Source organism: Halyomorpha halys, unplaced genomic scaffold (assembly GCF_000696795.3).
Source record: "Halyomorpha halys isolate HHAL.00 unplaced genomic scaffold, Hhal_1.1 Scaffold570.1, whole genome shotgun sequence".
Lineage (NCBI taxonomy): Eukaryota > Metazoa > Arthropoda > Insecta > Hemiptera > Pentatomidae > Halyomorpha > Halyomorpha halys.
The window spans coordinates 240,403-268,177 of record NW_027113602.1 but is presented as its reverse complement, the minus strand read 5'-3'; the positions used below and the strand labels follow the sequence as shown (position 1 = coordinate 268,177).

At 30.1% G+C, this 27,775-nt stretch overlaps 1 protein-coding gene and 1 long non-coding RNA gene across 8 annotated transcripts in view; one reads left to right on the top strand and one right to left on the bottom strand.

Annotated features, from left to right (window-relative positions):
* The window catches only part of LOC106684315 (diacylglycerol kinase theta), a 205,718-nt gene that overhangs the window by 150,946 nt on the left and 26,997 nt on the right, over window positions 1-27,775 (top strand). For all 6 annotated transcript variants that reach the window (XM_014426312.3, XM_014426311.3, XM_067051013.1 and 3 more), the window contains 10 exons: window positions 11,033-11,253; window positions 13,301-13,466; window positions 14,985-15,089; window positions 18,972-19,106; window positions 20,357-20,474; window positions 21,895-22,082; window positions 22,193-22,405; window positions 23,184-23,318; window positions 23,402-23,576; window positions 26,470-26,618. In XM_014426312.3, the coding sequence (XP_014281798.1) occupies window positions 11,033-11,253; window positions 13,301-13,466; window positions 14,985-15,089; window positions 18,972-19,106; window positions 20,357-20,474; window positions 21,895-22,082; window positions 22,193-22,405; window positions 23,184-23,318; window positions 23,402-23,576; window positions 26,470-26,618 (1,605 nt within the window). The remainder of the gene's footprint in view (window positions 1-11,032; window positions 11,254-13,300; window positions 13,467-14,984; window positions 15,090-18,971; window positions 19,107-20,356; window positions 20,475-21,894; window positions 22,083-22,192; window positions 22,406-23,183; window positions 23,319-23,401; window positions 23,577-26,469; window positions 26,619-27,775) is intronic.
* LOC106684316 (uncharacterized) overlaps window positions 11,234-27,775 on the bottom strand; it is a 45,579-nt gene continuing 29,037 nt past the window's right edge. The window contains exon 5 of one of the 2 annotated variants that reach the window (XR_001343690.2): window positions 11,234-11,294. This is a non-coding gene — a long non-coding RNA (uncharacterized lncRNA). Of the gene's footprint in view, window positions 11,295-18,776; window positions 18,809-27,775 lie in introns of those variants that run through there. The other variant, XR_010844424.1, reaches the window with a different exon arrangement.

Sequence of the window (27,775 nt, the reverse complement as noted above, 5' to 3'; positions counted from 1 at the left end):
AAAATGTTTAATTTTTGAAAAAATATATCTCTAGAACCATAAGCCGTTCATATGTCTTCCAGCACACGAAATGAAGATAATTTAACTTACTATAAATTAGTTTATGACTCGAATATTTGTAGCGGCAGTAGTTTTTATGATATTCGCATAAGAATATAAATTTGGCTCATGAAAATTTGTCCGAACAACTAGAAATCAATTTATTTTATCAAATATCATGAAAACTACTATTTCTACAAAGATAAACTTCATACACTACTTAATAGTCCATTAAACTAGCTTTAATTTGAGTACTAATAGACATCTGTACGTCGAATGGGTTTTGAGATATAGATTTCTCAAAATAAATTCACTAACTACTGAACTTTCAATACATTCTGTACAAAATTTTTATGAAATATTGCTTTTTAAAAAGCATATATCTTGAGAACTATTGAACGTAAATAGCTCTATTAGAGCTCATATTTTAGAAAATTTACTCTACTTTAAATGATGTTCTCTTAGGTTTTTTAGTCTTGTTGGCCATTTTAAAGATATAGAGCTCCGAATGAAAAGTTAATGTTTTTGTAACGTTTTGAAACATCCGCCATTTTTTATACCCCCTACCTTTACTTGGCAGACTCATCAATTTTGACTAGTAATTATACATAGTTTTCATTAAAGTAATTCTCCTCTTGGGCTCTTGTACTTGAAGTACCACTAGTGAGAGATTTTTTTAATATTAATATGGTAAGTACATAATATTTTATATGACAACGTCTATTATTTATAAAATAATACAAAATAGGTTTTTATATATTTTTTTTAGTTAATATTAAGTGACAGTAGGGTTATTCATGATGTGTTAAATGTAAATATTTTACCATGTTAAATGTTATAAGCATAGGATTGTGAACAGCCCTATTTAAACTGTCATATTAAATGTTAAATGGATAAGAGCTCCTAGCGGATTTTCTAAGCAACTTGCTTTATAATCCTCCTTCCAAAACTTCATGTTATTGCTTAGTTTTAAGTTTTGATTAAAGTAATTTATTACAACATGCCTAAAGAGGAAGTCGTGTGAAAATATGGCCCATGAATGTCTTGTTGATTTTCCAAATTGTGAGGTAGAGAATCACGATGAGCTAATTGTCAACTGTCATTACATTACAATTATTGTCATACATTGTTTTATTAGCTAAAAAATATCCAAAATAATACTGACACAATCAAAACACAAACTACTAGCAAATAATATGTTTAATACTACATTTTTTGTTACTACGACAACAAGCAAAATGATACCGAGCACAGCTGGTCAGTTGCGTGACATCATTCTCCATTTAACAGACCTGGTAACACTCTCAACCATGTTATATCGTTTTAACACGATAAAAGAAGGAAATATTTCTCCGTTTAACATGAGTTTTTCATTTTAACACGCTTTAACATGTCATTCTAAAGATCATGAATAAATTCGAAGGGGTGGGGGTTCCGGACTTCTTTGGCTAAGACTAGGGCTATTCATGATCTTTAGATTAACATGTTAAAGCTAGTTAAATGGAACGACTCATGATAAATGGAGAAATATTTTCTTCTTTTATCGTGTTAAAACGATATAACATATAACATGGTTGAGAGTCTGTGAATAGGTCTGTTAAATGCAGAATGACGTCACGCAACAGACCAGCTGAGCTCGTCACCATTTTGTTTGTTGTAGGAACAAGCAATGTAGTATTACTTGCTCGTAGTTTGTGGTTTGATTATGATAGTATTATTTTGGATGTTTTCAAAACTAATAAAGCAATGTAGGACAATAATGATAATGTAATGACAGTTATCAATTAGCTCATCTTGATTCTCTTCCTCACACGATAGAAGATAAACAAGACAGTGGCCAAACTATCACAACTTCCACTTTTTACTCAATTTAGTCATGTTGTAATAAATTACTTTAATCAAAACGTATAAGTAAACAGAGTAACAAGAAATGTTGGAAAGAAAGGTTATAAAACAAGTACTCAGAAAATCCGCTAGGAGCTCTTATGCAATTAACATGACTTTAAACAGGGCTGCTTACAATACTATACTTATAACATTTAACATGGTAAAACATTTTATATTTAACATCATGAATACTCCTACTGTTATCTTGCTATCGTGGAAAGTGAGAAAGATGAATTTGAATTGCTATGTTTCAACCATTTTCACTGTATAAAATTTCTGGAATATTGTTAGAGTGAATGTCACAGCCCATATCGCTAGCTACCAAAGAGGAATTTAATAATTCACAACTAAGAGGTTCCTAAATAGTTACCGCCCCCCCCCCCTTAGGCCACCCTCATCGCTAACTGTTTCCAACGACCCCCAGCCGGCACGAATCCCTTATCCATTCCAAAATTCGTGCCACTTCCTTCGCGTGACGCATGACCGACGATGACTCACTAATACGGTCTATCAGCGTCGAATCTATAAGGGAAAAATTGATTACAATTGCACCGCTAATTCTAAATCAATCTTTGGTTAGAATCAGGATTGAAATAAAAATATCTCATGTGGTACGAACATTATAAAATGTTCACTCAAAGGCGAAAATTTGTATTTTTCTGTTACTACAAGTCCTATTTTAGGGTTTCTGGAGGTGCGAAAAATGAATATCAACTTTTTCCTGTCAAGAATTTAAGAGTTGAAAAGAATATAAAAAAATCCATATGATTGAAATTTGGTATGCTCAGCTATCTCCGATTAGTACAAGAGCCCAAGAGGAGAAAAAAGGCAATTATTTCACCCCAAATTTTCGATTACTTTAATAAAAACTATGAATAATTACTAGTCAAAATCGATGAGTTTACCAATTATAGTTAGAGGAGTAAAAAATGGCGGCTGTTTCTTTTAACTCTATATCTTTAAAACTACCCACAATACTAGAAAACCCAAGAGAACATCATATAAAGAAGAATACATTTACTAAATATGAACCCTCATAGAACTAATGACGTTAAACAGTTATTGAGATATATCTTTTTAAAAAGCAATATTTCATTAAAAATGCTCTGAATAATCAGTAATTAGTAAATGTTTTTTTTTATATTTATTTATTGCTATTTACAACTGTGCATTATAATACATTTAGTAAATCTGATCTAAATTAAATTGGAGTGTTACAGGCGTGTAGAGAAACTACCCATTGGTAGCACTCTAATGACATTTTACATTAGCTGGTCGCGTGGCCATCTTCTTTTCAGACGCCTCGGAGGATTGTCAGGAATGGAAGAGGATGCAAGATTAGAAACTAAGGGGTTTGAGTGGTTAGAGAGTTTATAATGGAAGGAGTGATATCTGGTTCGGGCTAGATCGGTAGGGAGCATTAAGGAATTCGAAGCTTTAGTGGAGCCCCAAAGCTCAACTACATATGTCCAGATTGGCCTTATTACAGTCATGTAGATCAGTCTTTTGTAATGTGTTGGAAGTTTAGACCGTTTGTCTAGTAAGTGCTGTAATAGTCTAAATCGACGTGCAGCTTCCTGTCTTTTCAGTCTTGTGTGAGGATTCCAGGTTAGTCGTTTGTCCAAATGTAGTCCATGGTAGTGGATCTGTTCGACAGGGTTAGTAAATTTATTTCGAATAATCTATATATTAAATATCATTCGACTTGCAGATGTCTGTGAACACTCAAATTAAAGCTAATTTAATGCACTATAAACTAATTCATTACGTTTAACTTCGTAGGAGTAGTATTTTTCATTATATTTGACAAAATAAATTTTAAAATTTTGATTTTTATAATTTTGATTTATGAAAAAAAAATATATCAGGAACTATTAGACATACAGATGCCAAATAGCACTCATATTCAGGTTGATTTAACTGGCTATAAAGTATCTTATGACATGTATCTTGATAGGCGTAGTAGTTTTTATGGTATTCGTATATGAAAATAAATTTGGCACATGAAAATTAGTCCGAACAACTATAAATTAATTTATTTTAGCAAATACCATGAAAACTACTACGCCTAGGAAGATCAAATTCATACACTACTTAAGAGTCCATTAAACTAGGTTTAATTTGAGTGCAAATAGACATCTATACGTCAAATGGTTTTTGAGATATAGATTTTTCAAAATAAATTCAATAACTACTGATCTTTCAGTACGTTCCATACAACATTTTTCTAAAATATTGCTTTTTAAAAAGCTATATCTTCAGAAATATTGAACGTAAATAGCTCTATTATAGAAAATTAACTATACTTTAAATGACGTTCTCTTAGGTTTTCTAGTGTTGTTGGTAGTTCTAGAGATATAGTGCGCCGAATGAAAAATTAATTTTCTTTTTTAAAGAACCACCGCCATTTTTAATTCCCACTACCTGTAATTGGCAGACTCATTAATTTTGACTATTAATTATACATAGTTTTCATTAAAGTAATCAATATTGGGGTGAGATAAATGTCTTTTTTTCTCCTCTTAGGCTCTTGTACTATACGTTTTGAGGTCTCAGCCAGTACTCAAAATAAAAGTAATCTAACTGACTATAATGGTGTTTATGTCACATATCTTCGTAGGGGTAGTAGTTGTTATGGTATTCGTACATGAATATGAATTTTGCTCTTGAAATTTTGTCCAAACAATTTATTTTAGTAAATATCATGAAAACTACAACTCCTACGAAAATAAACGTCATTAAGTACTTAATAGTCCATTAAACTCGCTTTAATTTGAGTGTTCATAGTCATTTGTAAGCCTAATTGTTTTTAAGATATAGTTTTCTCAAAATAAATTCATTAAGGACCGATTTTTCAGACCATTTTTTTTCGAAATATTGCAATTTAAAAAGCTATATCTCGAAAACTATTGGACGTAAATAGCTCTTTTAGGGCTCATATTTTAGCAAATTTACTCTTCTTTAAATAATGTTCTGTTAGATTCTCTAGTGTTGTTGTTAGTTTTAAAGATATAGAGCTCCGAATGAAAATTTATTTTATCAAATATCATGAAAACTACTACTTCTACGAAGATAAACTTCATACACTACTTAATAGTCCACTAAACTAGCTTTAATTTGAGTACTAATAGACATCTGTATGTCGAATGGGTTTTGAGATATGGATTTCTCAAAATAAATTCACTAACTACTGATCTTTCAATACATTCTGTTCAACCTTTTTAATGAAATATTACTTTTTAAAAAGCATATATCTATAGAACTGTTGAACCTAAATAGCTCTATTAGAGCTCAAATTTTTGAAAATTTACTCTACTTTAAATGACGCTCTCTTAGGTTTTCTAGTGTTGTTGGTAGTTGTAAAGATATAGAGCTGGAATGAAAAATTAATTTTTATAACGTTTTGAATAACTGCCATTTTTTATTCTTCCTAACTATACTTGGCAGACTCATCAATTTTGACAAGTAATTATTCATATTTTTCATTAAAGTAATCAATAATTAGGATGAAATAACTAATTTTTTTTTCTCCCCTAGGGCTCTTGTACTATTAGAAGTTCCCCTGACTAGTGTTATTTTTACCCCCTTCAGCACATTTGGCCCCTTACCATAAATTAAAACTAATTAAGTATGAATTGAGAAGTACAACTGCTTCATCAAAATTCATTTTTATATCACTAATGATGGTAAAAACTGATGTACTTAGAAGTTTACTGATGTACTTAAATAGACTTATCAGAAGTGATTTGTTCAGGAGCTGGCAACAATGAGTGGTGTGAAACCTTCTCAGAAGAACTTGATGAAATTTTTAATTGTTATTGTGATATATGTGCAGTATTTTATTATTAATCTTCAAATATGACTTGTTTTAAATAATCATTAAGTAATAACTTATATTAATTATCAACAAACCTAAAGATTTATGATTTAGGTTATCAAAGATCAAGAAAAGTTTCTCTTGTGAATATTTAATTTTTCTTTTTAATGTAGATTACTTTTCAAATAATAAATACATTAATGATTTTAACTAGCATGTATGTAGTTTTAATTCAAAATTGCCCATCAAAATATTTGATGAGACAAATATGAATAATTACTTGTCAAAATTGATGAGTCTGCCAAGTATAGTTAGGAAGAATAAAAAATGGCAGTTATTCAAAACGTTATAAAAATTAATTTTTCATTCCTGCTCTATATCTTTACAACTACCAACAACACTAGAAAACTTAAGAGAACGTCATTTAAAGTAGAGTAAATTTTCTATAATAGAGCTATTTACGTTCAATATTTCTGAAGATATAGATTTTTAAAAAGCAATATTGTAGAAAAATGAAAAACGTATGAAACGTACAGAAAGATCAGTAGTTAGTGAAAAATTATTTTGAAAAATCTATATCTCAAAACCCATTCGACATACAGATGTCTATTAGTACTCAAATTAAAACTAGCTTAATGGACTATTAAGTAGTGTATGAAGTTTATCTAAGTAGAAGTAGTAGTTTTCATGATATTTGATAAAATAAATTTTCATTCGGAGCTCTATATCTTTAAAACTACCAACAACACTAGAGAATCTAACAGAAAATTATTTAAAGAAGAGTAAATTTGCTAAAATATGAGCCCTAAAAGAGCTATTTACGTCCAATAGTTTTCGAGATATAGCTTTTTAAATTGCAATATTTCGAAAAAAATGGTCTGAAAAATCGGTCCTTAATGAATTTATTTTGAGAAAACTATATCTTAAAAACAATTAGGCTTACAAATGACTATGAACACTCAAATTAAAGCTAGTTTAATGGACTATAAAGTACTTAATGACGTTTATTTTTGTAGGAGTAGTAGTTTTCATGATATTTACTAAAATAAATTGTTTAGACAAAATTTCATGAGCAAAATTCATATTCATATACGAATACCATAACAACTACTACCCCTACGAAGATATATGACATAAACCACATTCTAGTCGGTTAGATTACGTTTATTTTGAGTTCTGGCTGAGACCTCAAAACATATAGTACTAGAGCCTAAGAGGAGAAAAAAAAGGCAGTTATCTCACCCCAATATTGATTACTTTAATGAAAACTATGTATAATTAATAGACAAAATTTATGAGTCTGCCAAGTATAGTTATGGGAAATAAAAAAATGGTAGCTGTTTCAAAATGTTAAAAAAATTAATTTTTCATTCGGAGCTCTATATCTTTAAAACTACCAACAACAATAGAAAACCTAACATAACATCATTTAAAGTGCAGTAAATTTGCTAAAATGAGCCCTAATACAGCTATTTATGTTTAATAGTTCTTGAGATATATCTTTTTAAAAAGCAACATTTTATAAAAAAAAAAAAAAAAAAAATGCACTGAAAAAGTAGTAGTAAGTCCATTTACTTTGATAAAATTATATCTCAGAAACTATTGGATGTACAAATGTTTATTGACACTCAAATTAAAACTATTTTAATGCACTATAAAGTAGTTTAATTCATAAAATAATTTGAAGGGCCCATTTCTAATTTGGAGGGTTATCTAAAATATAAGACATCCCTGAAAAGGTCCATCTAGTTTAACAAAAGATGTGGAATATAACTTGTCTTTTCCAACTTCATGTTTAAATTGCTTATACAGCATTTATAGACGACAGTATTATACAGTATTACAAACGAACAGGTCTTTAGATGTAGAATTGCAAATTAAATCAAAATTAACAACTAGGAAATCAAATGATCTCCTGTATCAACAAAACAATTTCATCCTTCACATTGATTCCAATGATTATTATTCATAATATAAATTTTATTTATATTTTATTATAAATAAATTTTTTTTCCCCTTAGTGTTTTGTTTATATACTAAAAAAGGAATACATATATGCTACAGAAAAATGTATAAACTATAGAAAAATACATAAATTTTTATTTTGATCTCCATTAATTATTCCCCCTCGTACTCATTTCTGATATGCGGAGTATAGCATATCATTAAGTCTATCAATCGCACGATAACAATTAATAAGCTTTTTTTAAGTAGTGTAAATTTGTAAACTAGAGCTCTTTACTTTTAATAATTCCCGAGATAGTTTTTCAAAAACCAATTTTTCTTTCTAAATCATGATTTTGTGATTTATATAAAGTGAGTAAATATCTCATGGACTATCAGACATACTGATATCTATTAACATTCAAATTGAATCTAAATAAATATAACATTAAATAATTTCTAATCATTATTTTTGTCTGTTTCAATTTCAATAATATTTGCAAAAATATTTGATTTGGCGAAACAATTGGCTTTAGAAAAACCATCCCAGTAATCATTAGAGCTCTAACAAGGCTCAAAAATAAGAAAATTTTTATTACTTTAAAATAAATCATTAATTGTGATTAATGCAATGTCATTGCTTTTATTCTGATAAAGAGTTCTGACTGAAAAAAGAGTGAAAACTTTAAGACTTTTCACATTTTGGCCACCATTTTGTTTTTATCCTTATTTTTTAGAATCAATAGCATAACTTTTTCAGTATGATATTTTCTGTAAATTTATACCAACTAAGATTCATATGATCTTTGAGAAAAATAATCCACAATCATGCCTAAAAAGCTGCATTTTTCACGCTTAGGTTTATCTTGACAAACGTCGAAAAGCTAGCAACAACATAAAACAAAATTCAAACCCCATCTGTGGGTATTAGATAATTCATTAAAATTATCACATTTATTTGTAAGGACTAAGTCTGGATAGGCTAGTTCCAATATTTTTGGATAATTTGTTCTTGTAATCTACTCCTATATTTAGCAATTTGAATTTCTGTAAATATATCGAATGAATCATATTGTTTTTTTGTATTATATAGCAATACCTTTTGCACATAATACATTACAGAAGACAACATAGTCAAGGAAAACTTAATCAAGGCAGCAGTTATTGTTACATAATAACAAAAATTATTTTGACAAATAATTTAATTTTTGCATTTTAGTTTTAAACAAAGAATAATTAAAAGCACATATAAATACCAATATAATCTTATTGTAATCCACAAGAGCATAAAAAATCCACATGATGTAAATTTTTAAGGAGTGCAGTAAAATAAAATTCTAAAATTCTTTTATAAAAGTGTTTTACATGGTTTATATTACATAACTTTCGGTTGGCTCTACAGACCTTTCAGATCAGCGATTCCGTCGAGGGGGCTGGTGATGGCCACAGGTGCATTTGGGGGGGGCGATGAATAACTATAATTTGTCATGGTCAACAATATTACTGCTCACGAAAATAAACCCGAGGATTACTAAATTGGTTGCAGCACACCCAGTTCATCCTTCTCATTAAGATGATTTTGAATGTTCTAACTTTTTTTGTATTACATTGCTATGTATCGGTCTTTTGACAATCCTGGGTATTATTAAGGTGTTTCATCATCTGCCCCTATACCTGGTTAGGGTATCCTTCTGCGAAGCTTTTAGCGTCCCTGGATATGAAAACATCTGTATTAAGTTTGTCACATTACCAGAGGCCCCTGAGAAAATTAGATTGGCTAACCTTTAAGTGTTCTAACAAATATGACAGGTTTGACGAGGGATCGGAATCAAATTAAGCAGCTGCAGGCCCTTCCTGGACATGTCAAACTTTTTTACACATTTTTGGCCCTGAGGAGGGGGACGTCCAATCAGAGAGGAGATTTAAAAATAAGGTAACGCCCCAAAAGGGAAGTGGGAGAAAAATACAGAGGAAATCTAGAAGAGCCAGACGGACAAACTCAACAGGAAGGCTTAGGCACGTGAGGACCACAGTCAGGAGGCAGGCATAGAAGATGCACTTTGACCAGACGAAGTCGTGAGAAGGGCCACGAGACCTGGATATCCCTTATGAAACAGAAGACACCTACGGCACTCATCCCACGGCATCAGCAGCTATAAGTATAAATGAACTAATAAGTAATCATGTTATAATCTATAGTTTATGGGAACCTTTATTTGAATCATTTTAATCATAATAACAAATTGTAAATAAATACTTAGTTTCTTTATGTAGTTTATATACTATTATATAACCCAATATACCACCTTTTATTATGCTATATAATTAATGGTAACAACGTTTTATAAATATAAAGGTATTTAATTGGTAAACTGGTAAACACACAAACAGCCTTTGGAAAGAAATCCAATTATAATAATAGTTTTTTAGGACTCAATTTATAATCAATTAATTAACTTATTTTTTGATAATTGCCTTCAGCGATTATCCTGGCATCCCAAGTAAATCTCCATAGATACATAGCAACATTCAATTTTTAGATAAATAAATAATCTCTTAATTTCCAAGTTCAATGTTTCTAATTTACACCTTTCTTTGCTATATTTTACGAAAAAGTTAGAAATATTAATAAATATATATTTATCCATATACATTAATACGTATATATCCTATTAAAATTTTTAAAAAATTGATTTCCAGGGGGGCTAAGTAATATTTTTCCTGAAAAGGAGGCGGTACGATAAAAAGGGGGCGGTAGGATAAAAAACTTTGGGAACAGTTGTATATCTTCGGCCGCCCAGATCAGCCTTCTCCACGCCTGCCTGTATTGGGCTTCTGCTTTCCAGTTGGCTGCATGCAGCTCTTTTGCATCTTTGTTGATTCTGTCCATCCATCTGGTTTTTGGCCTCCCACATGGTCTCTTGCCAACTATACTGGCATTCATTGTTGTGCAGAGGCGTCCTGATGGATTGCTTCAAGCCACATGTCCCACCCATCTTCACCTCCTTGCTTTCATATCATGAGATATTTACTGACCTGTCTCTGCAAGCAGCTCTTCTCCTCCATGTGTTAAGGCTCTGATCCCTGATTGCTCCAATAATATTTCATAATATTCTAGGTAAATAAATATGTTGGAACAATGGTGTTAAATACTAACATAATAAATAGTTTTATAGAGGAACAAAAGAGAATTTTGTACAAAATACTAATTTGATTTAAAATTGTGGCTTGTCACATTCTTGCCCTAAGTCATTCAATTATATAAGAAACAAATTTATAGATTTTTCTGTTAATATTTTAAGTATAGCAATGTACCGATTATCTAAACATTATTACCTGTTGCAGTCTGTGAGTACTTCGTCCATGTCGAGTGCCAAGACTTCGCTTTAGCCGATTGTAAGGAGAATGCAACGTACCTACCAGGAAAAGAATTGTCTTTGGTCCATCATGAACACCACTGGCGAGAGGGTAACCTTCCAAATGGCTCCAAGTGCGCCGCCTGCAAGAAAGTATGCGGTTCCTTCGAGTGCCTGTCCGGATTCCGCTGCGAGTGGTGCGGGCTCACGGTATGTCTTTGTCACAGTTAACATTTGCTTTTTCTTTCCATCTAAAATTTTCATAAATTGGAACTAAAGTCTAAAAATTTAATGTACACACTTATTTGTTTTGCTTTGAAGAAAAACAAACATTATTTCTTATTTACTTTATTTTATCTTCTAGAGAATGATTCAGACAACCTGTCCATTATCAAGTCTTAGATCTTATCAACCTTTAAATTTACATTATTCACAATTATATTAACATATTGGATATTTATAACAATTGTTATATTAATAGAGAAAAAACAATTGTTTTTACTTATTTATAATCTTAATATTTTCTTGAGACTGGTAATTCTTTAATAAATAACTCAAATACTATCCAATTATAGTCTCAAAACTTTATTTCTTTTATTCGTTCAACGTTTCGGCCAATCCGGCCATCTTCAGGGACATCTACTCATTACCACTTTGCAAACACATAATTTAAAAACTCTAAAACTTCATTCAGGCTATTCTGTCCAGGTCAAAACATTTATATCTAATTAGTTAATTATCCATTAAAAAAAACAGTCAAAAATTATTTCTCTGCAAACACTATTAATATGGTTGTGATAAATGTTTATTAATAGTGTTTGCAGAGAAATAATTTTTGACTGTTTTTTTTTTTATGGATAATTAACTAATTAGATATAAATGTTTTGTCCTGGGCAGAATAGCCTGAATGAAGTTTTAGAGTTTTTAAATTATATGTTTGCAAAGTGGTAATGAGGAGATGTCCCTGAAGATGGCTGGATTGGCCGAAACGTTGGACGAATAAAAGAAATAAAGTTTTGAGACTATAATTGGACAGTATTTGAGTTATTTATTAAATTGTTTTTACATTTCTTTATAAACGTATGTTAAATAACGCTTTTTGTTAAATATTATTGTATAATAACATAAATTTCAGGATCGGAGATATGACAAGGAGGATGTAAGACATAAAGTTATTATGGTAATTACATACAAATGTAAAAATAATAGGCTTTTCTTAAATCATATAGTAATTGTTATCAATATACCATATGTTAACATCATTGTAAATATTGTAAATTTAAAAGTGATTGTAAACGTTAATAAGCTCTGACTTCTAACATAATAATCTTCAGTGGAAGATCGTTGATTGACAATCAGCGATTGCGAAAAGGAAGATGATCCGGGTGCAGTCAAAGAAAAACTCAAATAGTGATTAAACTATTTATATTGATCCAATGTTTCGCCCCACGTTGCAGAGCTTTCACACTCGAGGTCAGAGCGAACATGCAACTTTTTCACACACTTTTGCTCCGACTTCAAGTCTGAAAGCCCTGATGAAGCCCTGCAACGTGGGACGAAACTTTGGCTCAATATAGTTTAATCACTATTTGAATTTTCATTTGACAGCACCTGAACCATATTTTTTTTATTATAATAATTTTTAGATGGACTAGCTAATGAACAGGTAGTGTAAAATATTGTCCAAAAGATAAAATAAAGGACATAAAAAATAAAAAGTTTTTTTCTCCCTTATACAGAAATAAAAAAAAAATATGAATAAAATATTTTATAATCTTAGCCACAAATTAAATGATAAATTAAAATAAAAAATATCCATATAGTTTCAACAAGTTTATTCTCTTACTATTCCAATGTTTCTGCCAATCTCAAAGTCCAATCTATTTACTAAAAATTTCAATTACAATCTAATCATTACAAATTATTTTTAAAAACATTTTGAATTATAAATTATTCTGCCTTATTTATAATATAACTTTATTGTAGCTGTGATATTATAAATAAGGCAGGATAATTTATGACTCAGAATATTTTTTAAAATAATTTTTAATAATTAGATTGTAATTAAAATTGTTCATTGATAGAATGGCCAGGATGGCTGACATGTTGGAGTTAAAAGAGAATAAACGTGTTGAGACTATGTGGATATTTTTATTATAAAAATAACTTTTATAACACCACACAAATATTTTGGGAGTTTGATAAATGAGTTTAATTAAATTATAATATTCTATGAAATACTTTATTATTTTTCTAGTCTCACGCGGTATGCCGGAAAACAGTCAGCAGCTTGTACCCTGAGTGCCAGTTTGGCAATCTACAACCCATCTACCTCCCACCGCACGCTGTCAGCATTCCAAGAACCGAAGTACCTATGGAGGCGATCATTGGCGTCCAGGTCCGAAGGAAAGAGACCTTGTCACGTGAGTGTCCAGGTTACAAATCTATTCCATCGAGAAGATATTTTTATTTTTTGTCTAAAATAACAGTTAAATTATTATCAAAGCTAAGCTACTAATCGAATCGATAGAATTTCTAATGACTTTCTTCAATGAATTAAACCCAAATATACAATAAGAAACCATCCAAAATATTTATTGTTTTATAAGCTACATCAATATTTTTTTCAATTTGCAACAAATAACCTAAGCCTTTGTCTATATGTTATAGTAAGATATAAGACACTCTCTAAGCACTATTGTTAATTTTGATTTAAAATTTTGATTAGAAGGGAGTAATAACTTTAATATTCAAGTTTTATCTCTTCTATGTACTCATGGGTGTATATATTTATGTATAAACTATATTATATTTAGTAAATACAGTGTGTGTATGTATACAAGCATATATGCATGTGTACATATTCATACTCATGTTTTACTCAAGGATTAATTCATTGGTTCACAAGATGTTGTGGATAGTTCGATACACAACAAATTAAGTGAGCCAAGAAGGCTGTGGAAGTGAGAGTGGGGCGACAAAGGACCTGAAGTGCACACAGGAAGATTCTTAGTTTGGTGACCGAAGGAGAAGGTTCCTCAGAACAGATACAGGTAGCAGATATATGGCACTGAAGATGAAGTGTTTAAGTCCCTGCATTTGATAGACACATAGGGGAAACTATGAGAATTTGATATATTTTTGAAAAGGGAAATACTGTTGCCAGGGACAAGTGAAATGTTATTTTTCATTCCTGATATGAAAGACAGTGCTAAAGAGAATCTATTTTTAATAATTATGAAGGTTGTTGTAGCAGAGTTTATTTAATTTAGTTTGTATCCGCAGATAAACCAGAGATTGTTTCTAATAATAAGGTATAACCCCCAATAGAATTGAAAACCATAGCATTTCTATCTATATGATTTTATTTTTATGTAAATTTTTATAATAAATAAATCTAAGAATTCCTACTCGTACATTTATTACGAAGAATTACTTTTATGTTGCTTACCTGTTTATTTTTATTGTATATATGTGTTTACATTTTTTTTGTTTTTTTCATTTACACATTTTTGCTATTCTATTAAAAAAAAATATATACAGACTTATATATATAAATAATCTATTCTAAAATATAGTTCTTTCTTTATTCTATTCAATTCACTTCTAAAACAGAGAAAGGCTGTGCCTTAGATTTATGTAGCAAAATGAAGATTCTTAAAGAAATTATCGAGATAGGTTATAAAATAATATTTCACAAATATTTTTGTTGGTTTCTTATAGCATACGTGCATTCAGTTATCATATTAGTTAATTTACATAAACTGTAATTAAACTATGCCCTAAATATTTTCGCAAATATGCTACTAAAAGACATTATTGCTTCTATATTAATCTTTTTTTTTTTTATTTATGATTTATGAGGCTTATTTATTTATTTATTTTTTTATAAATTAATACTGATAAAAAACAAGTATGTGATCATATGATTTGTATTTTAGCAAGGAGCACTTCAGAGGAGTTCAGTAGTGGTGAGTGTAAGTACAGAGAGAATGAAGAATATGTCCATTCAAGGGAGAAAAAAGATAAGGAAGACAGAGATGAAGGTAAGTTAACTTAATGTTTTACTTTAAGTAAATGTACCATATTATAACTAATGATACCATTCGAGACTAATCTTGAAAATCCTCGATCTTCATTTTTTTCTTCCAATTTTCATGCATTAATAATGGTAACAAGACACTTAAACATATTATACTTGAATGTCCAGCATACAAACAATAACGAGAAATATTATTGAAAGGTCTAGATATAAATCAAAACACTATTGTTTGTTTTTGTTTAAAGGCGTAAAATCTTTTGGTCATCAGCGTCTATGGATTGTTATAATAAAGCTACACCCACACCCACATACATTCACTCACAGACATATGCACATGATTCCAACTTAAATACAAAAAATAATAATAATAATAAAATAAGTATAATATAAAATAAAATATTAAAATCAAAGATGAGCTATAATTTAGAAGGGAGGTGATGTGCTTTTAAAAATTTAAATACCAATGTAACTTTGGCTTCTTCATATGTGAGAGCTTCAGACAAATTTGGGGTCAGTCCTATTCTGTTTATTGTTGGTAAATAGTGAAGGAATTCTTCATATGTTATATGAATGAAAATATGTTTAATCATGAGAATGAACTGACAATATTGGCATGTTGGAAGTGGCAGTTTTCTGATCAAGTGAGAGTGCGTAAGGACAGTAGAGAGCATGTTAAAGCAATTTCTTCTCTGCGGCCGCTGAATGTCAACCATGGTTTTACTTCTCTTTTGATTCACTTGGAGAGCTTTCATCCCACATGGCCTACCATCTTTCAAAATATTATTTATGAAAGTATATTAAAAGCAACAAACTAGATAAAAATATGTCATATTCACAAATATTTGAAATCTATAAACAAATATTTATAACATATATAGTTATGGTAAAGCACATTAGTGAATCAGATAAATTTAACTTAATAAATAATTGCAATAACAAAGGAATTGAGCAAACAGTCCTACAGATATTTTATAGAATATAATTAATACCCACACAGGGAAAAAAAAGGTGTTAATAAAACAATTAATTTACATTTTATTTATTTTGCAAACAAAAACAGGAGAAAATCTTACCTTGTAATGGAATTCTGCCCTAACTAGTTTTTATTTTTCTAATCAATCTAATACAATTTTTTTTCTATTTTATTTATTTGATGACATTTACGATTGTATTTACAGAAAAATACATCTAGTAAATTTGATTAAGAAACTTCACACTGGTAGCACTCTAATAACATTTCTACATTAGAAGGTCTCGAGGCCATCCTCTTTTCAATCACCTTAGAGAATCTAATACAATTTAATATAAATAAATCCAATTTAATTTAATCATAAATTTCATTGATTCCTTTTCACTCCTCAAAATCTGCGACTTCTCACCAGATAATAATCTCAACTCTTCCCCTTTTTAGCCTTATTAACTATTAATTGCTGATGGTCATGCCAGTTTTCAGCCAACGGTACTTGGCAATGTCAGACAAAAAGTAATTGTAATTACAATTACTCTCCTATTGTTCTAATTTGAAATTAGGGGAAACAAATTAAAATTACTAATTGAAACAAAGTAATCGCAATTAATAATTACAATCAAATATAATTGCAATTACTTTTTTCCCAACACTTCGCAGGTGGCATACATTTATGACTAACCAGATCCCAGTTAGGTTCAATGCGATATAGTGAGGGTACTGTCAGACATAGAAGGTAGAAATTTTTACCCTAATTTCACAAATGATTAAAATATCCTAGAGTTTACGTAGCTGTATCCGGAAGTTATATTAATAAAAACTTAAAAGAACTTGAAAATAATATGTTAAATTATAAAATGAAAATAATAAGATGACAGAAACAGGCAAACATCACTTGATAAATAATGAAAATCATTTGTATCTAAAAGACATTAGAGTCACTGTGGGATTTAAGAAGCTTAAGTTAGCACCTGGACATAAGGGAATCACTGGTTATGAGAAAGCTGATCATCTCACTAGAAGCAGGGCCAAGCACTCTTCAATGGAGCAAGAACCATTCTTAGTCATCTCTAAAAGGCATCAGTGTAAATAAGTCTTCAATTGGAAATGGAAGACAGCAAGCAAGGAGTGGAGGGAATGAACAGGAATGAGACAGGTCTCTGATTACCAATAGAAGTTCTTAGAAGTCATTGCAGACTTAAAAGACATCTTAAGATTTCTGGAGAAGTTCGTGATGAAACTTATTATGCAGATAGGCCCCGGAAACTGATCTACATTGTTAAGCAGATGCGTCACTAAAGTATAGGCTTCTAGGCTCTGATAGAATCCTAGAATATGAGGCTTCCTCCATTGATTGGTTGTCCTTTTTAAATTCGATTATAGAATCAAAAAGGTTCGACATAGAGAAACAATAGTCATTATAAGAATTATTCCATTGGTCTGTCTTGGGGGTTGGAAAAAAAGATTAACATGCCCACTTGCCAGATACATTCCCCCCAATATTACCGGTATCTAAAATATATTCTTCATAAAAAAACAAACTTATATATTTTGGAAATATAAAATTATTAAATAATTTATAAAAATATGACTAGAAGATTTCAAACACAAAGCTTTGAGTCTCTAAAGTGCTGGTAAAGAACGAACTAGTTAATTCAGGCATCAGAACAGAATAAGCAAGATCACATTTATGCAGACAAAACACAATACATCTTGTTATCAACAGCTCAAAAAAAGCCACATCAACTAGAAACAGAGCACATAACTCCAAGATGTATAAACATATAATCTTTTTAAGTTCTGATAATTTTATATTATTGCAAATTAAATGACTAATATTCGCAGAAATCCCCATTGTTTAATTCAAATGTTCTCCAGGATACAATCTTACCCTAATTAATTGTGATTTAATGTTATCGCTGGTATGGTGTGGGCTGTATATGAAATAAATTAAGTATAATGAAAAATGAGAATATAACCTCTATTCTTGAATGGTTTATACAACAACTGATTATATGCGAGTTTTAACCAAAAGAGGAATCAATTTTTTTTTTTTTTATTTTTATACCAGATCCTGGTGGGCCTTACATGGTTGATATAACTTATATTATATATATATTTTTTAACAGTTGATTATGAGGGGGTATAGTCATACAAATGACACCCCTAACTATATACAATGTTCTTATTAAAAGAAAAAAAAATTAATAAAATAAATAGATAAGAATAATGCTTCTTAATAAAAGAGGAAAGTAAAGTTAATAACAAAAAATAATGATATTGGTACACTTAAATAAAACAAACAATTGTCTTCTAATAGTAAAAAGAAACAAGTTAATTTGAAAAAGGGAAGAGAAAAAAAAAAAATAAATAATAATAATGAATAAATAAAATGAATAATAATAATATGTAAATAGAGGTAGTGTGACTATGAATTAATTTTATATTTATTAAAAATTTATAAAAGAATGTCCTGCAGCAGTTTGGGCTTCAGTCTTCGGGTTGAGGTTGGGTTTCCCAGGTTGTAGGTCACTGCTCCTTTAACTGTCGGCAACTGGGAGTGGAACTTCATGAACCGTTTTTTTATATAATCCTCTATTGACTCCACTTGTAATTCGCAATGCAACTGGCTATTTCTTATGAACCAACGAGCATTAACTGCGATTCTTAAGACTTTATTTTGAAAAGATTGTAGTTTTTTCCTTTTCGTGAAGGATGCCGCTCCCCAGACTTCACAGCCGTACATCAGCAGTGGCCTGAGGATTGTTTTAAATATAAGAACAGTTGTTTCTGATTTTAGTTTAATTCAATTTTGATTACTGTTTTGAATGTGATTACAGCAAATAATAAACAATGTTTTATAATTTTAAATAACATTTTTTTTTTTCAATTATTAAATTTGATATTTTACTGTTTCAGAGTGCATTAAGGTGTATGATGGGAACAACTCTATTAAGAGGCGTATTTTTAGAACCATAACAGTATCGAGGCTGGCAACAACAGAGCACATACTTACGCAGGCACTCAGGGCTTTTCACATCACAAAAGATCCCTGTAAGTAAAATCTGCCAGATTATGATATTAATTAGTGATCTTCGAAATCAGTTCATTTCTTGCATCATAGAAATATTAACTGATATTTTGAGCTTGATACAACCTGCTCCTCCTCTCAGCAATAATTCAAATAAGCAATAAAGAGTTTATTTAAAAATCTCTGGATTTTATTTTAAAACCATAATTTTATAGGGCATAGTAAAAAGAAATTTTACAAATTGGACTAGTATTTTATGAAATTAGCATGTTCACAAAGGCACTTCACATCTAGATATTATTGAAAAGTAGTATTTAATTTTATTCAGAGTAGAAAATACTGCATTAAGAACGGCAGTTATAAATATGATACTTTGAAAATATTCTATGGATTTTTTTTCATGATTTTTCTCTTGTTTTACCTTTTTCTTATTAAATAAGTAAAATTGAAGACCACAGTGAAAAAAGAGGCGTTATTTTATAACTTTGAGTGCGATAAAAAAATTCAGTTTTTGTTATTGAATGAGTGTTATCAGACCATCGTTATTATTAATTTCAATGGATTATCAGTTAAAAGTTACTCAATATCTGGATGTCACTTGTTTTTCCCTAAGAATTCATAAGTAAATGGAAAAGGAAAGGGGGGACAAGAGAAAATTTATGAAATAAAAAAAGGTATTTTTTTATCTTTTTGTTTGCCAAATTTATACTTTAGTATCGATAAAATAGGAAAATTATCGATAATTAACTAAAATTATTGATATGAGGAGAAGATGTTTAGGAAGATGTACAGCCATAAAAAAACAAAACAGAAATAAATAAAAACTTATTTATTTGTGCCAAATTAACACCTCGATAATTATTGATAATTTCACAATTTTGTCAATACTGAGTCATAAATTTGGTAATAAGACCACATTAAAAAATAATACAGATGAATAAAAAACTTTTTATTCACAAAATTATCACTTTGTACTACTTGGCTTCGATTGTATGGCAAACGTTCATATAAAATTTCATCTTCGTTAATCTAAAGAGAAACTTCATGATTTGATTAAATTGGTTACTTAAATTTATTTAACCTCTGCTTGAAAATCCCAATGCTCATCAAATAAATCTACCAAATATACTGAATACAATTTCAACTGATTAGACGAATTGTCCACTTACCTCAAATAGATGTAAGAATAAAATCACCATTAAAATCCTTTACTATGATCTCTAGCAAATAATCAACTACTGACTTTAATTATTAATTATTGATTATTTTTTAGCTAACTTCTTTCTGACGGATTTGTATGCTACAAATGAAACGCTGCTAACAGACCCTAGCCCTGTCCAATCGTTGACGAAAAGAGAAGGAAAAAGGCCGGCAGTGTTTCTAAGATTTCAGTAAGTAATTTTTCTTTTAGTTAAAAATATGCTTATTTTTACTTTCACTTTCAATAAAAATACACATTCATAGTCTCTTAAGTCAAAATTACTAAGTCCCACAAAATCGTGTATATGAACAACCTTACTTAGAAATGAAAAGTTGTGTAAAACTGAAATTACAAGTTTATGGTAGCTATAAGCTTAGGATGTGGGGTTGGTAGGGTGTGGGTAGTGGTCCATTGGTAAGGCAATGGACTGTTAACTCCAAGGACCCGGTTCGAATCTGGCTAGACAGATAATTATTATCTAAAATAATTAATAATACAAATTAAAATTAATACAATAGAACAAATTATTTATTTGCATAAAAAATTAATATAATTCACACGGTTATACTTGAATAAAAAGAAAAAACCTGAAATATAAATGTATAGGTCACTTTTGTGTAAAAATTAGCTATAGTTGAAACTAATAGCTAAAATTGTCATGGATACTATTTATTTATCAATGGTTCATAAATAAGGGTCGTTTCCATGGCAATCTTAACTATTAGTTTTTAACTATAGCTAATTTTTGTCAAAAAGATCGCAGATTTTTATATCAAATGAAACTTTTTTTTTTTTCTTTTTTTGCTCTGGATAATTGCTAATGACAATAATGTAATTAAAAATAAATCAATTTACATATTGCTTATTTATTAAGATTTATCTTTGAGTTTCCCAGATGCTCTCATGTCTACCATCAGTACACTGAGTTGAAGTGGCTCTTTCCAACCTCCCGAAGGCCATACTTCCTTGGTGTTTTCCTATTCCAAGTTCTTAAAATCAAATAATCTACCTACATCCTTGATCTCCTCACTCTATGTTCATCCATCCATTCATCAAACACCAGATCCCAACCTATTGATTTATATACGTATACCCCCTTCCGCAGATCCTTTGTCATACACCCATTCTCTCCTTTAAACAACACCAATTCCTTCTCTTACTACATAACCAAACCTCCCCATCATTATGAACAAATGATAAATAGGCATTTATTGATTACCATTATAAATAGTAGTTAAACTAAGATCTTATTGTAATTTAATTTTGCTTACTGAAAACTTTTATATGTTTACCAAACAAATAATCATGATGTGTGAACCATGTATTTATTTTTAGGGGACATATTTACCAGAATAAAATTTTTTTTTTTCATTTTTCATCATAAATTTACATGAATAATACAAATAAAAATATTCTTTTCTTTTTGATTTTAAATGTTACTTCAACAATTTCATTTGTATATATTTTCATATCTATTTATTTGTAAACAATTAATATGATTTTTGGTGGAAATATATTCACAAATTTGTAAATACATGCCTCTTTTGAAAAGTTTATTACAGAAGATAAAAAAATGAAACATAAGAACTGACTAAATATTATGTTTTTAGTGATAGCAACAGTGGTGAAGTTCGAGTTTACCCTGGAAAATTACAAGTCAGTCAACCATTTTGCACAATTCAAGTCAACGCAGAATCTACTATAACAGATCTCATTAGAGAAGCGCTTATTAAATTTGGGCTTGAAAACCTCAGGCCTGAAGATTTTAGATTAAGTGAGATCCTTCTCGATCGAGGGGGTAAGGATCGATATTTATAAATAATGTTTATTGTATTCGAACATTTTCCTAATTATTATTAATATAAAAAAATTATCATATTAATAAATTATTTGTCCTTATGTTTACAGTTACTGAAAGGGTTCTAGGCAGAGATGAAAAGCCGTGGGATATAATGAAAGCCTTAAGCAAAGATTCTATAAGGCAGATGGAACTGATGAGGTTTTATCTGCAAATGAAAGAAGACCCTCATGGACCCAATCTAGCTTTGTTTGTTGGAAATCTACCACCATCTTTGTCACAAAAAACCTACGAAAATATACTTATAGATTTCCTTGGAAGAGGTAATTCCATTGATTTGTTGCTTCATTTCAAATTTTAATTCTTAGATAGGATCAATAGGAGTAGTAAAATAGTAAATTTTAGTTATAATAGTTAACAACTAACACAGCCGGTTCCAATCTTGGAGAAAGGGGTATGCTTCCAGAGCGAGTGATACCAGTAGGTAGGGTGTGGCATCTAATATGCCGTGTTTGAGAGTCTAGAGTTGCTGCCACAGCCCATATACCAAAAATGGCTTGGCAGGAGGATTCAAAAAAAGGTTGAGAGTTACGCAAAGTGTGCTCACTTTTTGTTGTTGATATTGTTTTTTTGAATTACATTAATTCTCAGTCACTTTTTTATTGTAAGCATTAAATATTCTAAAAAATAATGTTTTTTTTAATAAACAACTTTTTCCATTGTATCAGAAACAATTATTTGTACCAAATTTTATATTTTAATGTTTCACTAAAAATAAATTAATTAATTGTTCCTAAAAACAACTCCCCAAGTCGGGAGTGAGGGTGTACCGCATACTGGTCAATTTTCTGGTCTCCAAACTTCTAAAGGTTGGGAACCACTGATCAAACATATTCAATTGCCTCAAAAGTTGATCACATTACAATAAATTATTAATTAAAAATATAATGAAATCACCAACAATGATCCTCAACATTGAAATGATCTGGTTTTTAAACATAGATATAATAATAACAATATTACATGTGTGAACTCTTAATTTGTTAACATAAAAAGTTATAGCTGAGATTTGTTTTATGCTACTTTTCTTTTTAATTTCAGAAAACAAATTCTCATCTATTGGCCCAATCTATTACGAGTATGGTTCCATGGTTATTACATACGAAGATGCAAAAAAGGCTGTGAGAGCACTTTACACGCTTAGAGAATCTTCTTATGAAGAAAAACAACTTTTAGGTTAGTCTGTTGCAATTTTTATGTTTTGCTTTTTTTTTTTTTTAAGTAAAATTTTATATATTAATATTTATGTTGTTGAACAGTAATGCTGTTACCAAATATTGAACCTCGGATGGTACCTGCTGGTGTCAAACCTCTCCTCGTGTTCGTGAATGTCAAGTCAGGAGGCTGCCAGGGTTTGGAACTAATAACTTCCTTTAGAAAACTACTTAACCCTTATCAAGTTTTTGACTTAGATAATGGTGGACCATTGCCTGGGTCAGTATATATATTATTTTTTATTGAAAATGCTAGTATAGTAAATTATTTTATTGTATCAAATTGTATCACACATAATGTAAATTTTTGAAGGATAACATTTTTTTTTTAATAATTAATATCCTAGAATCCCCAGGAAGTTATTAAGACTGACAAAAGTGTGTATGAATAATCCTAAATGCAGAGTCCTGGTACAAGGAGAAGTATCTGAAGCCTTTTAAGTCAGAATAGGTCTAAGACTAGGAAATGGACTCTCACCAATGCTGTTCAATCTAGCCCTAGAAAAAGTGATTAGAAAAATATCACATAAATAGACAACATTGCGGTCCTAGGAAGTAACCAAGATGACATAGAAAGATTTGAAAAGACTCTATTAAAAGAAGTAGAGGAAATCAGCTTGCAAGTAAATGAAGATAAAACAAAGTATATGATTATAAGCCAAAAAATCCACCCTTACGTCATAGTCTGTGTGGATCCTAAATCGTTTCCAAAAGTAGACAGTTTCAAATACCTCGGCTTCATAATAACATCCATAAATGATCAACGGTCTGAGATAGACCAACATATAATAGAGCCTTCTTCTATCTGTCAAGAATACTGAAATCCTGAAACATCTCTAACAATCTGAAACTAAGAGTGTACAATGTCATGATAAAGCCAGCTCTGATATACGGCTGTGAAACCTGGGCCGCTGTATATATAATCGAGAGATTTGAAAGGAAAATTCTCTGTACAATTACAGGAGCGATCTGGGATCAGAGCCTAGCACATGGAGGAGAAGTACTAACAGTAAACTGCTTGCAGAGACTGGCCAGTCAATATCTCATGATATGAAGGTAAGGAGGTTAAGATGAGTGGAATATGTGGCTTGAAGTAATCCATCAGGATGCCTCTACACAACAATGAATGCCGGTATAGTTGGAAAGAGACCAAATGGGAGGCCAAACACCAGATGGATGGACAGAACCAACAAAGATGCGAAAGAGCTGCATGCAGCAAACTGGAAAGCAGTAGCAGGCTTGGAGAAGGCTGATTCGGGTGGCCAAAGATCTACAAGGTCTGTATAGCCAACCAAAAAAAAAATGTGAAGATACAGATACCTTTTGCATAATTCAGTGTGGCGATTTGATTTCTTTTTTATACATATTTTTAGTTTTTATCTAAACTACGGCTAAGGTTTGAAAGTATTTCGCTCTATTAGTTTTCTTTTCAAGGAAAATAAGCTCTCACTACTTCTTATCTCTTTATTTCATCTTCCAATATCCAGCATAGTGACAGGAAGATGGAAGTTTACTACTAGTTTCAGGAATACAAATATGAATAATCTCTCAAAGAGAGGATGTGATATATAATAGTTACAAGTGGACTAATGGATTGGTGTCCGAAATGTTGTCTGGAAGATAAAATAAAGAGATAAGAATTAATGAGAGATAATTTTCCTTGAAAATAAAATAAATAATCAAATAAAAAATTTGACTCTATTACAACATTCCCATTACCTACAGCATAAATAAGTTAACAAATAAAACTGACTGGTGAGGTTCAATTTACCGACACAACTGGTGAGGTAGCGGACTCAATGAACCTCAAATGTTTCATTCATTTAATTTGAAATTAACCCAAGTTCTTAGTCTTGAAATATGTTGTATTTTAATTCACTTTTAACAGTTTCTTACAAAGGATAAATTAGTAATAAACGAGTAATGAACAAATCAGGACATCCCACCTATTGAAGTTGAAAGCTTTCAAGACTTGGAGAGATAATCGGAAGCAGACAGGAGTGGAGGGGAGGCGACTGTTAACGGGTTTATTTCTATTTCAAATACATCATGATACAAGAAAGATATAAAAATATGATAAAGAATAAAAAATGAAAAATAATACAAGAAAGATATATAAAAATATAATAATAACTATAAGAATTTTTATTAATTTAGAAAATTTCTAAACAAAAAGAAAACATCAGCAAATAAATGGTTAACTATTTTTATTCTTCTTTGACTGCACTCCTGACCATCTTCTTCATAATTTGAATTAATACAGACAATCATTTATATATATTTTCTGTTATCTTGTTCAATACTAGTTTTATCATTCAATTAAAATAAATTATATCCATAAATATTTGTTGATAAATTAGTGATAATGATGTTAAGATAATCGGTAATTAAAAGTTTTTAAATTTAAATAAAAAATTGAAAAAATAGGTAATCAAACATAAAATAAGGCAAATTAATTAATTAATATGATTCCCTTATTGGTTTGTTATTTCATAGGTTAAATTTAACTATATTATATTAGACCTGGACAGAATAGTCTGCAAATTTTTAAAAGTTGATGTGAGGCTATTATAGTTTAAGATATGCTAATTTTTAATTAATAATGGTTTTTAAAATTGTTAATAATAAGTTTATAATAAAAGCTGTTATTTAATAGATTGTCCTTGATGATGGCTAGGTTGGCCAAAACATTAGAAATTTAAATTTATCAATAAATAGTGTAGGGACTTTATGGGTATAATTTATTTGAATTGAATAATAATAATAAATGACTTAAATCAAAAAAACACATTTTAATCTTTATTTTTTAATCCTAAAACATCCATTGAACATTTTCATAATGTAAATAAATAAATGACGATGCTTTGCAGAAAGGAGAAAAAAGTTAATAGTTTGTTGTTTAATACAAATAAAAACAGGAAAATAGACAAAACAAAAAAAAAAAATTATATTGGAAATGCACAAATATCATCTCGGCAGAGTTTTTACTTAACGAAACTGATGGTTCTAAACTTTTGACTGACAGTTTTACACTAAAAATATGCATATGATGTATGGGCGTAATGATTTTTGCTGGTATGATTAACAAAGATTTTTTTGATTTTTTGTTACAGTCTTTATGTCTTCCGCCATATAAAGGATTATAAAATTCTTGTGTGTGGAGGTGATGGCACAATTGGATGGGTCCTACAATGTTTAGACAATGTCGGACAAGACAGCGAGTGCTCATCTCCTCCATGCGCTATTGTCCCCTTAGGAACAGGTGATTAAATTATTATATTACATTAAATTAACATTTTAGAATTATTGTTAAATATGTTTCATTAATCTACTACATAATGAGTTTGTAATTTAAAGTAATTCCTATATGGTCAGTCAGAATGACAATAAAACCAAAGATAGATTTTCAGATCAGTTTTAGCGTAATACTGATGAATTGTAATAAATGTATGAGTTGGAGTTTTTAGACGAAACTTTATTTACATAAAAATAAAATTAGATATTTAAGATGAATACAAGATAAAATATTATGGTTTTAATTTTATTGAGGGCGATTTCACAAGTTATTATTAGAAACAATCCCTGCTTAATCTGCGGATACAAACTAAATTAAATAAACTCTGCTTTAGCAACCTTCACAATTATTCACAATAGATTCCCTTCAGCCCTGCCTTTTATTTTAGGGATGAAAACTAACACATCATTCCTCACTGGCAATACTATTTCCCCTTCCACAAATATACCAAACTCTCATAGTCTTTCCTATGTTTCTCCAATGTTATGAATTTTCCTTCGGTGCCATGTCTCTGCAACCTGCATCTATTCTGTGGAATCCTCTCCTTTGGACACCAAACTTAGGATCTCTTTGTCTTCCCATCAGGTCCTTTATCTCTCCACTCTCACTTCCACAGCCTTCTTGGCTCACTTGAACTATAATATTTTGAGTGGTTCAATATAAATTTTTTTTTTATTATTATTTATTTAATGTAATTTACAACTGAACAAAATAATACAATAGGTACATATGTTGTATGTTTCATATACACTTGAAAATCTTGGGAAGAAACCACCCATTGGTGGTACTTCAAACATAATTTAAATTAGAAGGTCCCGTGGCCATCTTCTTTTCAGACGCCTCAGAGGATTATCAGGGATTGTTAAGGATGAAAGATTAAGAATTAATGAGTTAGGATGGTTAAGGAGTTTGAAATGAAAAGACACAATTTGTTTTGGGTCAAATCTGCAATGAATGGGATGTTAAGGTCTTTGTGAATGAGTTTATTTGTAACGTAATAAGGAGCATCAAGGATTTTACATAGGATTTTGGATTGTAAGGATTGGATGCGGGAAGAATTTGATGGTTTGGTGGAGCCCCAGAGCTCAATTCCATATGTCCAAATTGGTCTGATTATCGTAGTG